Source organism: Pinus tabuliformis, chromosome 3_1, assembly GCF_031772625.1.
Source record: "Pinus tabuliformis cultivar Carrire ecotype Pingquan chromosome 3_1, CPIR1, whole genome shotgun sequence".
Classification (NCBI taxonomy): Eukaryota; Viridiplantae; Streptophyta; class Pinopsida; order Pinales; family Pinaceae; genus Pinus; species Pinus tabuliformis.
In genome coordinates this window covers 355,056,927-355,072,138 of record NC_142301.1, presented here as the reverse complement: position 1 = coordinate 355,072,138, position 15,212 = coordinate 355,056,927, and the positions used below count along the sequence as shown (strand labels likewise).

The 15,212-nt window shown below is 38.3% G+C and overlaps 1 protein-coding gene across 2 annotated transcripts in view; it reads left to right on the top strand.

The window, feature by feature from the left end:
• The first annotated feature begins 13,253 nt into the window (after window positions 1-13,253).
• The window catches only part of LOC149187176 (uncharacterized), a 359,479-nt gene continuing 357,520 nt past the window's right edge, over window positions 13,254-15,212 (top strand). The window contains exons 1-2 of one of the 2 annotated variants that reach the window (XM_089411302.1): window positions 13,254-13,838; window positions 13,938-14,180. In XM_089411302.1, coding sequence (XP_089267428.1) covers window positions 13,656-13,838; window positions 13,938-14,180 — 426 coding nt within the window. In that variant the 5' untranslated portion in view covers window positions 13,254-13,655. The remainder of the gene's footprint in view (window positions 13,839-13,937; window positions 14,181-15,212) is intronic. The other variant, XM_089411301.1, reaches the window with a different exon arrangement.

Genomic DNA, 15,212 nt, shown 5'->3' with positions numbered 1-15,212 from the left:
TCTATGCTCTCTAATTTCTAAGCATTTAAAGTAAGGGTTTTTATTGAAATCATATTTAATAGCAATTTTATTTGATGTGTTATTTCTCTCTTAATAGGGATTGCATTCACTAACTTGAAAAAGACTAAATCTAGCATTAATTGCATGATTAAAACCTTGTAATTATGGTTAACATCATCTCTTTTATTGTTGTTCTATGCATGTTTCAACCATAAAAACTCACTTTCCTACCCTAAAACATGCTTACTTAATTGATCACATTAATCCTTATCTTAGACTTTCTATGTTCGCTAATACCTTTCCCCAATCATTATACCTTGCATCACCTTAAACCATGCTATTGAATACCTTTAGGTGATGTTATAAGGAAGCCTCCCTTGCGAGATTTAATTCACCACTAAATAATAGGGGAAAGGTTGTTAAGGTGGTAGTGGTGGTCAATCTCTTGTCGCCATAAAGTCTAGATTTGTTTAGTAGAGCTTTGTACTAGGCCTTCTATATTTTACGGTAACAAACCCCAAATTTATTTTATCTTATAAATATAGGGTTGTTATTTTGTTTATTTATAACTTATGAATATCATATATCATTTTGCATCTATTAATGCTTGGCCAACCTTTGCACAAAGACCTTTAACATACTAGATTTATATGACTTTAGAATTACATGATGATTGAATTACTTAATTTATAAAGTTGTCTCTACTCTGTCCCTTTATATTCCAATTTATAAGGAAGAAATAATGTTCTCAAAAATCAAATGACTAATAAAAATACAACTTTTGAATTGATCTCGTTAAAAAAAATAATTGTTCCAAATAAAACTATAAACACCCATAAATAAAATTACAATTCAAGAATAAATGATAAAACGTCTCAACTTAAACACAATGCAAATGTGCATCATCAATGAATCCCAAGTGAGATAAGTGTTCCTTGAAGGTAAGGCATTAGATGAGCAACCATGCAAGGATGTTAATGAATCCCTAGTGAGATAAGTATTTTTTGAAGATAATACATTAAAAGAGAAACCATGTAAAGACCCATCAATTATAATTTTAAATGGTTGCCATATATGGAAGTGTTTTAATCATTTTATTTCCACATATAAAATATTCCAATACATTTAACTTCTTCTTTTTTTTATAAGAGATTCCAATATATTTAACTTCTCTTAAAAAAAAAATGTGAAAACTAAACTAATGTGTATATCTGTAAACATAAATATAAAATATTAAGAAATAAATCTCTTAGGTTTTAAATATGATTTCAGTTAATTTAATAAAAATGTTGTTATTTACTAAATTCAAGTAAGTGTTTTTTGAAAAGATTATTTTCTTAATTCTTATAAAAGAAATATGGTATTTTATAACCTATATAATTATAATGAATTAATTTTAATTTAAAAAACATCTAATTATATTGATTTTTTCATTAATATTAATATTTTGAATTTTATATTATACTAATTGCAGATAGCCAGGATTAGCACATGTCACAGCTGGTTTGAAGATTTTGTGCATCAAACGTTTTAAGTGGAATTATTGTTGCCTTTGCCAGCCTCTGTGGATCAGATGTTCTGAGTGGAATGCGAAGTCAAGAAAAAACCTAGCTGAGGTAAGGTACATTTTTCTATGTAGGTCGAATGCCCTTCTATGTAAGGAAGCATCTTCTGTGCAAGATTGGCGTATATGCGAGAGTGACTCTGTGACTCAAATCTTATGAAGCTCGGGCACTGCCATAGTAAAAGTCCAAAATATCTCAACAGAACCGAGGTCAGTCCATAAGTGACTCTGGCTCTTGCGAAGGTAGCACCGAGGGTAGTCTTTTCATACAGAACATCGGAGAGGATCTACAATATGTAGTCAATACGCAGAGTGATGGATGAAATATGGAAAACATTATGAGAACCTCCATCTCGAGAGCACAATTTTTCTTTTGGGTGAAATTTCGACGATCAAACTAGAGTGGTCGAGGGACTGTTGAGGTAACCAGTGCGTGGATGAATCTCGAGGAGAATGTGCGGGAGAAGATGCCTTGGCTGGGATGGTGCCGTAACTTCCAGGGATCATTGTGCATTTGCGCTATTTACTGGTTTGGAATAGTCGTTGGCCTAAGTAAAAATCTTAGGGCAGTAAAGTAAGGACATGCAAAGTGTGACATGCTAGGTTGTCATTGTGATAAAACTTCTACTAATTTCTGGAAGGTTAAATTGAATTTGTATTGAATTTCATACAACAAGCTTATGCATTTAGCAATTTATTTTTTGGAAAAAATTTAAAATTTGTTGTTTTAAACACCGAAGAATTGAATCATCTAGAAATACATTCAAACATGACAACGAGACAAGAAATTGCAGACCCAGTGGAAACAAATGATCTAGGACAAGTGGAAATTGCCTCATCCACCAAAGTTGAAAAGTGGGTTTGGGTCAATGCCAAATAGTATTGGGGCATTTTAAAACGAAGACTAGCCCGTCTAAAATGGGAGCAGGCGAGGAAAAATCGATCTCAAAGGGAAAGTGCTTGGGCCTTTCGCAATAAGCATTCAAACAAAGCCCCTCTGCAAGCATGTGGCAACAACAAGCCCAAAGGAAAATTCATTGATGACTTTTCCCTCTATAGTCCCACATCCACACCTCTCACCTGGTCATATGATCTCTATGTGAAAGAATTGTTAAACGCAAAACAAAGGTTGGAGGTTTTAAAAGCTAAAGAGCAAGAAAGAGGTCATAAAATTTATATAATAACCGTTGAAAACAAGGCTTTAGTAGAAAGCAATAAAATTTTGAAAGAACAAGTGGCATTGCTACAGGAAGCTCTCCTAATAGGGAAGACAAAATGGCAAATGATAGAGGCGGATGTGCAGAACATAAAGAATTTTGTAGTAGAAAGTACATAGGTGGTGAATGCAAGACCATACCAGGATAAAGGGAAAGTGGTTTCCCAAATAGACAACCATGAAGAGAAAGCAAGATAAAATAGGAAAGGAGATTCAACAAAAGTTTCCAAAACTTGGGCTCAAGTTATTAACAATTCTGCTAATAGGGAAGGAGAAACAAACATTGGGGTTGACAACATGCAAGATAGAGAAAGCAAGGAAAGACAAAATATAGCAACAAACATAATTATTAAAGGGGTGAAAGACTATGGGAAAAATGAATGTACTCTTGACCTTGCAAGGGACTTCTTGAAAGACAAGTTGTTATGGCAAGGAAAAATATGCCAAGCATGGAGGGCCGGTAAGATTAATGGTGAGAGAGTTAGGCCCATAAAATTCATCATGCCTAGCTTGCGCGATAAACATATCATTCTAAGAAAGAAACATCACTTGAGGGGTTCTTGCTTTTTTCTAGAAGAAGATTTATCTATAAGACAATAAGAGGAAATGAGGGAGGAAATGTCAAAGGTTAGGGAAGCAAGAGATGAAGGCAAGAGAGAATGGATTTATAAGGGTAAAGCTATGATAGCACGATTTGGACCTCCTTCCAAAATAGAGCATCAAGATGGTAATAAAGAAGAGGAAACAAACTCTTCAACAAGAAATCAGGAACGAAGGTCAGTATGGGAAAGCAAGAACAGAGACTCAACTGTGAGTCTTGCATGTCAAAATAAATAGAAATCAAGTCATACCCAAGTTTCCTTAAGCTTAGTTTGTCGGAACTGTAGAGGTTACCCATGGAGACAAGGACCTGGGTTAGGGCCTATTGCTGAAGATAGAGACATAATTTGCCTCATAGAAACACATGAGCATGAAGGGTGCAAGACACCTTTGTTTGAAGGATACTAGAATATGGCAGCGTGGAACAAGGCAGCAGGGAATGGTAAAGGGCACGAGGTATCATGGTATTAGTGAGGGAAAAAGATGGTCGTCTCATTCAGTGAGAAAAATGAGACACAAATAAACAATTCATTTGGTTTAAAATATCAAAAATTGGAAATCACATCAGAATTGCAACATGCTATTTTGCACCGCAAGTTTAAAATATTTACAAAAGTAGAGGGCTTGACTACAAAGATTGCTTTGTAGCCTGAAAAGTAGATATTACAACATATTCTCAGCTAGGTGAATTCCTTATAGTGGGTGATTTCAATGTTAGGACTGCAAGTGAGCAAGCTAGCATTCTTTATTGTAAAGAAGACTGCGACCCTATTTGGCTTACATAAGAGAGTAATCATCAGTGGGAAAGAATTTTAGAGGACAAGGGTTGCAATCTCTTTGGTGAACAATTGCTTACTCTATGTGGGGCCTTCGATGTAGTCATTTGTAATGGCTTGAAAAGATGTGCAAAGTTTGGTTATTTCACTTGCAATACTTACAATGGAGCAAGTGTAGTAGATTATGTAATTTGCTCGCATGGTTTGTGTGAGAAAATGGAGGAAGTTTTGATTGGAGATCAACTTTGGGACTTAAAATCAGATCACAAGCCAATTTATTTAAGTTTCTCTTGGACTGGAAAGAAGAAATTAGAGTAAAAAACTCAGTGTGTTCAACAAAATCTTCCAAAAGGCAGAATTATTTTGACTCCAGAAAATTATAATACCTTCAAAATGACGATAGAGAGGCTCTTTGAGAAGGAGAAAATCCCAATTCACGGTCTTCATGGTCAGGATTAACACAATTAATTCAAAGCGCACTTGTAGAATGCAAAAGAGCAAAAATTAAGAAGTCTGAAACAAATTGCTTTCCGTTAATGCTTGGTTTGACGAGGAATGCAAAAAGGCAAGGAGAATGTGGAAAGAGTCAAACAAGGATAACATAAAGCTCAAAGCTTACAAGCAGATATTAAGAAAGAAAATGGTTGATTTCATGATTTCAAGGAGAGAAGAAATAATCTTCCTTGGGAAAAATAATCCCAAATTATTTTGGAAGGAGCTCCAACCAAGAAAGATGCAAATTGAAAATAATATTACAACTTCTAATTGGTTTGACTATGCAATACAACTCTATGAGCAGGATCCCAAGGTTGACCCTCCCCCCTTGGTCAACACTGATACTGAACCCTTCATAGTGCAAGAAGTATAGATGGGTATCAAGAAGTTGGGTGTTGGAAAAGAAAAAGACTTGGTTGAACTCCAAGCAGAGTATCTAAAGTGGGGTTCAAAGATTCTTGCAACTCACATTACAAAAATTTTCAACAACATCATACAACAGGGGTTCCCCATATATTGGACAACTAGTCTGACAATACCTCTTTTCAAGAGTGATGACGTCAATAATCCCTCCAATTATAGGACCATAATGATAAACCCCTTGTTTGCAAAGTTATTTGGAAGCATGCTAGAAAATAAAATTAGCAAGTGGGCAAAAGAAATAGATACACATGCTAAAGGGAAAACAGGTTTTAGACCTAAACATTCCATAGTTGATCATTGTATAACTTTAAGGCACATCATTAAAAAAGTTTGGGAGAAAAAGGAAGAAGTCTTTTGTTGCTTCGTTGATTTCAGAAAAGTGTTTGACATGGTTCCTAAGGATAAGTTTTGGCACAAAATGAAGGAACTTGGGGTTCTTAAACATTTGAGAGCAACTATGCATAGGCTTTATGAAGAGGTGAAAGTCAAAATTAGAATTTCAGCAAGCATTTCTAAAAGTTTTAGAAGCGATATTGGGGTCAAACAAGGTTGCCCATTGTATCCTACCATTTTTGGTCTATATATCGACAAACTTGAGGAGTGGTTAAATTTGCAAGGGGGGATGGTATCCATTTGGGCAAGTTTGTTATAAGACTTCTTTTGTATGCAGATGACCTTATTCTGATTGCTAAATTTGCTTTTGGTTTGCAAGAGCACTTACTATCCCTTGAGCATTTTTGTAGAAGGGTGGGGATGCAAATCAATATTAACAAGACGAAAGTAGTGGTTTTCTCTAAAAAAGAAAACATAACCAGTGTAAGTTCTACTTTGAAGCCAACATTCTGGAAGAAGTTGTGGATTACAAATACCTCGGAATTGACTTCAACAAAAATCTAAGCTAGGATGGTTGTAGAAAGAAAAGAACTTTGCGGGGTTGGAAAGCATTTTATGCTTTTCAAAATAGGTGTAGAGAGGCAAAGTTATGGGATTGCAAAACCAGTCAAACTCTTTTGGGTTTCTAGTGATTCTGATGATTCTCTATGGTTGTGAATTGTGGGCCAACAATACATTAGACATGCAGTGTAAACAAATTGAGAAAATTCAGAAGCGTTTGATTACAAACAAATTCAAAATTAAAAGTGCAGTCCCTTATGCTATCTTGTTAAGTGAAACAGGGGCTGCTCCTATTGAAGCAATTGCTATGGTACGAGTCATAAGGTATTTAAAAGAAATTGAGCAAATGGAATGTTGAAAATGGCAACAAGAAATGCTAAATATAGAAGTGCTAAATTTAGTACTGCTATAAATACCATTTCGGGATACCTTCCTATTTTAGTTAGTCCCTGAACTAAAATAGAGAAGTAAAAATTCGAATTTGATCTTAGCAGTTGTTTGTAAAATAATTAATTAATTCACCATGAGTTAATTAGTTGTAGAAAATCAAACATGAAGTCTATGTGGGGACATGCAACAGTTTCTCCATTAATTGAGGAATTTATCCATCAGTTAAAGAGATAAGGATGAGTTGTAATTAGTTGGCTCAGTTAACTAAGTCAAGTCCAGTTAGATTAATTCAAATAGTTTGTTGAATTAATTGTGAGTTCAATTAGTTAATGCATGCATGCATGTAACTGTTGCACTTCAGATAACTGAATATTCTCTCATAAATAACTCATGCATGTTAGTTCAGACAGAGACCCAGTTGAGATTAGATGGAGGGACAGTGTACTATCAGTTGCTAGAATATTCCATTGTGAATATCTCTTGCATGCAGAAGGAATTCTTTCCTTGAGGATTGTGCAGTTACTTCTTCAGGTTTTGTGAGTGTGATGAGGCCAATTCACACATGTGGCATCACTGGACCCCAAGAAAAATTGCACAAGGAAATAGGAGGCTTGGAGGGCTTGAGGAGGACATATACTGTGTCTATTCAGTTTGTGAGCTGTATTGTTTGATTGCAGAGAGAGCAGGATAACTTGAGAGCTGATTCTTTTTGTAATTTGAACATATTTCCACTTGTATGATAATACAGAGATTGGGGTTTTAGGCTGAGGCTTTCCCCGGGTTATTTCTTCTGTGTTATGTGTGATTGATTTCTCATTCTCAGTTATATGTGTTCTCATTGATCTTGCTCAATTCGATTAAGCTTCCGCAAAGTTTGTTGTAAAAGTAGATCTTGTATTTTGCTTTAGTATATTGCATAATTTGTTGATCTACAGTGGGAATTTCTACATGGTATTAGAGCAAAGGTGATCAAGGCGAAGAACATATACAAGAAGGGAGAAGTTTGAAGTTTGAGGTTCCTGAATATAGAAATCGAGTTCTTATCACATCTCAATTTCACCAATGGTGTTCAGCGGTTTAAGACTCAAGTATGCCCTTGATGGCAGCTCGAATTATATATCCTGGAAGGATCGCATGGAAGCAGTATTAGAGGATAACGGTCTAAAGGACTTCATTGATCAAGAAGTCCCCAAGCCGACTGATGCTACTCAATTGGCGGAATGGAAGAAATGTGTGGCTAGAGTAAGGAGAATCCTTCTGGAGGGAGTTCGAGACCACATAGTCTTGAGTCTCCATGGGAAGGAGACACCGTTTTCGATGTGGAAAACATTGAAAGATCTATATCAGAACAGTAGCGATCAGAGGAAGCTGGCGCTGAAAGACAAGCTTCGGAAAATCAAGTGTGAAAAGGGCGACACGATCTCTACATATTTGAACAAGCTCACCACATGCAGGGATGAGCTTGGAAGTGTAGGGATCACGACTGCTGATGATGACATGGTGAGTCTTGCACTCCTCGGTCTTCCTAAGAGCTGGCATAGCTACCAAGACTTGGTTAATGGAAGAGAAAAACTGCCAGATTGGGAACGACTTTGGTCGGATTTGATGCAGGAGGAGATAAGAAGAAGCACTAAAGATGGATCCTCATCGAAGCAAGATGATGAGGAAAATCTAGCCTTAGCGAGTAAGGCGAGGAAAGGGAAATGGAAGGCATCCCATCCCAAATCTGATTCTTCCCATGGTGGGAAGAAGTTTGACAAATCAAAAGTGCGATGCTTTCATTGTCATGAAGTGGGCCATTATGCTACGAATTGTCCACAGAAGAAATCCAAGAAGGGTTCCTCGAAGGGATCTGATGGTGAGGCACTGGCCTCATAGTTTGAGTTGGATTTCTCGCTTATCGCATGCATGGTTTCATCCATGGTGGGATATGTGTGGTACCTGGACAGTGGAGCTTCATTCCACATGTCAGGTGACAAGAATATTTTCAGTACCTTAGAGGAGAAGGATCTCCAGATGCGAATCGAGATGGGCGATGATGGAAAGTACCGTGTTTTAGGTGAAGGTATGGTTGTGTTTTAGAGGGAGCATGGAGTTCCCCTCACCCTGAATGATGTAAAGTATGTACCAGGTCTAAAGAAGAATCTTGTGTATGTCGCTATGCTAGAAGATAAAGGCTATGATGTAGTCTTTAGTAAAGGAAAAGTATTTCTGAGGCATATCGGTATTGGATAGACAAAGCGAATTGGGATTCGAGTAAAGAATCTCTACAAGCTGGAGGTAGACAACTGTGTTGCATTGAGTTCCAAAGCTGAGATGGTGTAGAGCCAAGATGTTGGCGAGCTATGGCATAGAAGATTGGGCCACTTGCACCATGGAGCCCTGAAGATCATGCAGCAAATTTCTACCAGACTTCCCAAGGGAAAACTGGAGCAGACGAATACATGCAAAGGTTGTACCTTGGGTAAGTATGCGAAATCTTCCTTTCCGGATCAAGACAGTAGAGCTGGAGCAATCTTGGAGCGAGTTCACTCAGATGTTTGTGGACCATTCTCTACAGCCTCCATTGCTAAACAAAGGTACTATGTTATTTTTATTGATGATTTTTCTCGTAGATGCTGGATCTACTTTATGCAAAAGAAGGATCAGACCTTCTTGAGGTTTTGTGAGTTTAAAGCCTTGGAAGAGAAAGAATCTGGAAAGAAAATAAAAGCCTTGTGTAGCGACAATGGTGGAGAGTATGTCTCCCAACAGTTTAAAGACTTCTACGCTGCAGAAGGAATTAAACGATAGTTGACAGCACCCCATAACCCACAGTAGAATGGGGTGGCCAAAAGGAAGAACAAATCGATTGTGGGAGCAGCTCGAGCGATATTGCATGACTAAAGCCTACCACTACATTTGTGGGCTGAGGCATGCAATACAACAGTATACTTGCAGAACATAAGCCCGCACCGTATACTGGGAATGAAGACACCTATGGAGGCCTTTTCCAGCAAGTGACCAGATGTGAGTCACTTCCGAATCTTTGGATCATTAGTTTACTGTCATGTGACCAAAGATGCCGGAAGAAGCTGGATCCAACAACTAAGTTGGGAATACTTGTGGGGTACATGGATACACCCCACAACTATCGGGTGTACCTGCCTACCAGTAAGAGGACAGTGGTTCGCAAGGATCTGAAGTTCGACGCGCAGAAAGCCATGCGATTATCACTTGAGAGGGAGTTCAAGTTGCATGCAGAGGAGGAACTTTCAGTTCCTAAGGAGAAGGAGCCTCAGATTGATGCAGAGCAGCCACATGCAGAGGATTCGGGAGTGGAGACATCCACTCATGCTGAGACTTCCAGAGATGGGCGGAAACGCTCAAGGGAAGCTGATAGGTTGATGCTGGATGCGTGGGAGAATGTGGGACAACCATCTTCTCAGTGCAGACAGAGGAGGTTGCCCGAGCGGTACACTGGGTACATGGCCTTGGTTGGGGAGTGTGTAGATACCGAACCTTCTTCATTCGAGGAGGCAGTGCAACAACTAGTCTAGGTTGATGCAATGGTAGAGGAGTACGACTCTATCATTCGGAACAGTGTGTGGGATGTTGTCCCAAGACCTCAGGGTAAGTCAGTGGTGAGTTCTAGATGGCTTTACAAAGTAAAGCAGGCAGTTGATGGCAGTGTTGAGAAACACAAGGCAAGGTTTGTTGCCCTAGGTTTCTCACAGGTCGAGGGGATCGACTACAATGAGACTTTTGCTCCCGTAGTAAGGTACTCATCGATTAGATCAATGTTGGCACTATCAGCTTAGATAGGGTGGAAGATCCACTAGATGGACGTGAAGACATCATTCCTCAATGGGAAGATTGAGGAGGAGGTGTACATTGAGCAGCCAGAGGGTTTCGAGACCTTCGATCGTGAGTCGCATGTGTGCCGACTCAAGAGGGCTTTGTATGGGCTGAAGCAAGCACCCCGTGCTTGGTACACCAGGATCGACAGCTATTTCACCGGGTTGGGCTTCACCAAGAGTGAAGCAGATGCGAACCTTTACCACATCATGGTAGAAGGTAAACCATTGATCATTGTTCTTTATGTCGATGATCTGATTTTGATAGGTGATGATCAACTGATACAGTCTTGCAAGGAGGACCTTGCAAGAGAGTTCGAAATGAAAGACATGGGTCTTATGCACTACTTTCTAGGCATGGAGGTGTGGTAGAAAGATGGTGAAGTATTTGTGTCTCAAGGCAAGTATGCCAATGAGATACTTAGACGCTTTCACATGGAGAAGTGCAAGCCCATGCAGACTCCTCTAGCTGGGAACTGGAGGAAGGAGGATGCTACTTTAGGTGAGGTAGTAGCTGCTACTGTTTATCGGCAGCTGGTGGGTTCACTTATGTATCTGGTGAACACATGACCCGACTTATGCTTTGCGGTGAACCAGCTGAGTCAAGCTATGGTTCAACCTACCAAGTTGTTTTGGAAGGCAGCAAAGCATGTGCTGAGATATCTCAGAGGCACATCTCAGTTCAGATTGTGGTATAGACGGACAGAGGGAGTGAAGCTTCAAGGCTTCACAGATGCGGATTGGGCAGGGAGTCCATCAGATCGGAAGAGCACTTTTGGAGGAATCTTCAACCTTGGTTCAGCTACAGTTTCCTAGTACAGCAGGAAACAGAGATCAGTTGCACTTAACTCAGCAGAGGCTGAATACATGGCTGCTAGTCAGGCTGTATGTGAGGCCATTTGGATGCAGAAGATTCTAGTGGGATTGTTTGGTCAGAGGATGGATCCAACCACGATCTACTGTGATAATCAGATTTGTATCAAACTCTCTGAGAATCCAGTTTTTCATGACAGGTCCAAGCACATTGATATCCTGTATCATCATCTTCGAAACTGTGTGGTCAAGAGGATCATGTTGTTGCTGTATGTTTCGACCGAGAAACATGATGCATATATTTTGACGAAGGCATTGTCAAAATGCAAGTTCGAGTTCCATAGAGACAGGATTGGGGTTACTGATAATCCCTTTCTTGTTGAGAGGGAGTGTTGAAAATAGCAACAAGAAATGCTAAATATAGAAGTGCTAAATTTAGTACTACTATAAATAACATTTCGGGATACCTTCCTATTTTAGTTAGTCCCTGAGCTAAAATATAGAAGTAAAAATTCGAATTTGATCTTAACAGTTGTTTGTAAAATAATTAATTAATTCACCATGAGTTAATTAGTTGTAGAAAATCAAACATGAAGTCTATGTGGGGACATGCAACAGTTTCTCCATTAATTGAGGAATTTATCCATCAGTTAAAGAGATAAGGATGAGTTGTAATATTGAGTTGTAATTAGTTGGCTCAGTTAACTGAGTCAACTCCAGTTAGATTAATTCAAATAGTTTGTTGAATTAATTGTGAGTTCTGTTAGTTAATGTATGCATGCATGTAACTGATGCACTTCAGATAACTGAATATTCTCTCATAAATAACTCATGCATGTCAGTTCAGACAGAGACCTAGTTGAGATCAGATGGAGGGACATTGTACTATCAATTGCTAGAATATTCTATTATGAATATCTCTTGCATGCAGAAGGAATTCTTTCCTTGAGGATTGCGCAATTACTTCTTCAGGTTTTGTGAGTGTGATGAGGCCAATTCACACATGTGGCATCACTGGACCCCAAGAAAAACTGCGCAAGAAAATAGGAGGCTTAGAGGGCTTGAGGAGGACATATATTGTGTCTATTCAATCTATGAGCTATATTGTTTGATTGAAGAGAGAGCAGGATAGCTTGAGAGCTGATTCTTTTTGTAAGTTGAACATATTTTCACTTGTATGATAATACAGAGATTGGGGTTTTAGGCTGAGGCTTTCCTCGGGTTATTTCTTCTGTGTCATGTGTGATTGATTTCTCATTCTCAGGTATATGTGTTCTCATTGATCTTGCTCAATTCGATTAAGCCTCCGCAAAGTTTGTTGTAGAAGTAGATCTTGTATGTTGCTTTAGTATATTGCATAATCTGTTGATCTACAGTAGGAATTTCTACATGGAAGAGGGTAGATGGCCTAAGGTTGTCTTCAATGACATATTGTGCAAAAGAAAGAAGACTTGGATGCAACAAAATAACAAATGGTATAGTAAATGGGGTATTTGCTTGAACATGTGTCCCATAAATAGTAAAGAGATAACATATTTTGTTATGGATAAGTTCCATAAGCGTACTTGGGATAAGAAGCTAGGGAGAAAGAAAAAGCACTATATCAAAGTGTTTAAACCCACTCATAATCATCAACAAAAAGCGTACATAGAGGCCAATATTTCTTGAAGAGCTAAAATTCTTATTGCTTAGTTAAGGACTAATTCTCATCAACTCTGTTGTGAAACAGAGCGCTGGAAAAGACCAAAAGAAGTGTGTGAGGAAAGAGTGTATTTTTTGTTCTTCCGGAAAAGTGGAAACAAAAAAGCATTTTATTTTAGAATGTGAGGCCTTCAAAGACAATAGGGAAAGTTATGTAGATATTTTGGCAGCTAGCCCTCGGGATAATCTATTTAGCAAGGGGTTTGTTGAGAAGCTAGGAGCATTTATTGTGAGACTTCATAGGAAAAGTGCTGAATACATCAACCAAATGAAAAAACAATCTGTCACACAGGAAAAGAGCCAAATACATCAACCAAGTAAAAAAACAATCTGTCCCATAAATTATCTTTAGCCTTGTAAACATTAAACTTATTTATAATCTCACCTATATAATAATCAATAAGTATCTTACCTCCACAACTATAATAACCCTTTACTAATGACATATTAGTTAATTAATATTTGGATATTGAATCTTCTTTTGTCCTTTCAACTCCTTTTCTTCCTAACCTATCCGATGTCTTCTTTTATCCTTTCGACTCTTTTTCTTTCTGATCTATCCGATGTTAAAATTTGATTCAGCAAAACTAAAGTTCCTCTTCTGATGGGCTTCGTTTTTAAATTTTTCAAAAACATCAACTGGTCTGTGAAAAATGAGAGACTTCCTCAAAAAAAAATCAGGACTTCTCAAGCCGGCTTTCAGAGAAGGACATCACTATTCCGATAATAATTCCATGTTGAAAGCAACTATCCAGATAAAGTACATCACAATTCCGATAATAGGATCATCTCCCGTTGATAAATCTGTGTTAACAGAACCTATCCTGGTATTTGTCCGGCACCTTCAAATTAAGCAATAGATTGATGTCTATTTGTCTAACAGATAGGCAGAGCCTCTCAATTTATCCCCACACAGCTATAATGCGTTGTGACTTCATGAAAATAAGATGCTGATGGCTGCGATGATCACCTTTCCCACGCCCTGCCAGCTACCAAAATCTATTCTATCACCTCTGCCATCTAATGGAGTAACTTCCTCGGTTTCCGGTCTGTCATACTTCTGTCGTACGTGCAGGTTCCCATTGAATTTTAATTGCAAAGATTCCAGGAGAATCTCAAACTATCGCAGGGTAATTATGTGCTAAACCCAAGCTGTTGTAAGTTGTAACACGAGATTAATAGATGATTATTTAGGAAATTTGGGTTTACGTTGTGAATTCACTTGACAGATATGCGTATATGGGCCGAAAGAGAATGATTGGGAGAGAAATAATGAAGATGGAAGTGGTTTTCAAGAGGAAGAGGGGTACAATGTAGAGGCTTACTATGAGGAAGAAGAGGAGGATGAGGAAGAGGAGGACAGAAGCCTTGATTTACTGGCCAGATTTATGCATCATATGTTTAAGAAGATTTCCAGAAAAGCCAGAAAAGCTGCAAAAACAGTTTTGCCTTCGGCTATCTCCCCACAACTGGTATGCCACTCCTCTTCCACCCCTACGGAGAAAAACTTAAATAATTCTCATGATAATATTTTTCAGTCTAGACTGTTTGATGTGATAAATTTGTTTTTTGGCTTTCTAGTGATCTTGAATAGCATTAGCTAGTTATAAATCTATGTTTCACCCTGGTTTGGCGAGTGGGGCACCAATTTCGGTTGGAGAGATCCCCCAAATTTCAAGGATGGCACAAGGGAAAGACAACCTAAATAATTATAAAAGAACTGACAAATTTTAACATGTTATATGGATATCCAATCTTAATCACAAAGCCAACAGGGCCTCAGTTCACTGGTAGGGTTGAAAGAAGCCATCCACCAAAGTTCCATTCACATGTCAAACACAAAATCAATTGGGCCTCAGTTCGCTGGTGGGTGGAAAGAAGCCATCCACCAAAGTTCCATTCTTGTTGTGGTCTGCCTCACCAGAATAGTATGCTAAAAAGGAATAACATCCACTGCAACTCCCTAAGTGAATTTGGTGGAATTGATACTCTTGAGAACTGGCACCTGAGATGAAGTCGTGTTATTTGCAGTCTCTGACAGCAGGGTGTGTTTCTCAAATCAACTTCAAAGAACAGGAAAAAGATTGAAACACAAAAGAGAGTGCTTTCCTGGGCTAACAGTGCACGCTGTGGCTGAAAAACACTCCTCTTAGCTGTTGCTGATGCTATTTTTGATGCAGCTGAAAAATACCCGTTGTCTGCATCTTTTGAAACTGAGAACATGAATGAATGATATTGATTTGCATCATAGATGTCTTAATTCACCATTAACCCAGTCATAAATGTACTAGAATTGAAGTTGTGCTGCTGTTCAAGGAGGTTTCTCTCCTAAATGATATGTTTCTGAATTAGAGTGCCTGCTTCTGCTGATACTTTTTCACTACTTGAAAATGATGCAATTGACAGATTTTTGGTTTGCAAAACCTTTGTTTTTGCTGCAAAGCAAACGGAAAAAAAGAAGAAAAAATACCATCATTAAAAGTGTTCTAATGACACCTTTTTGT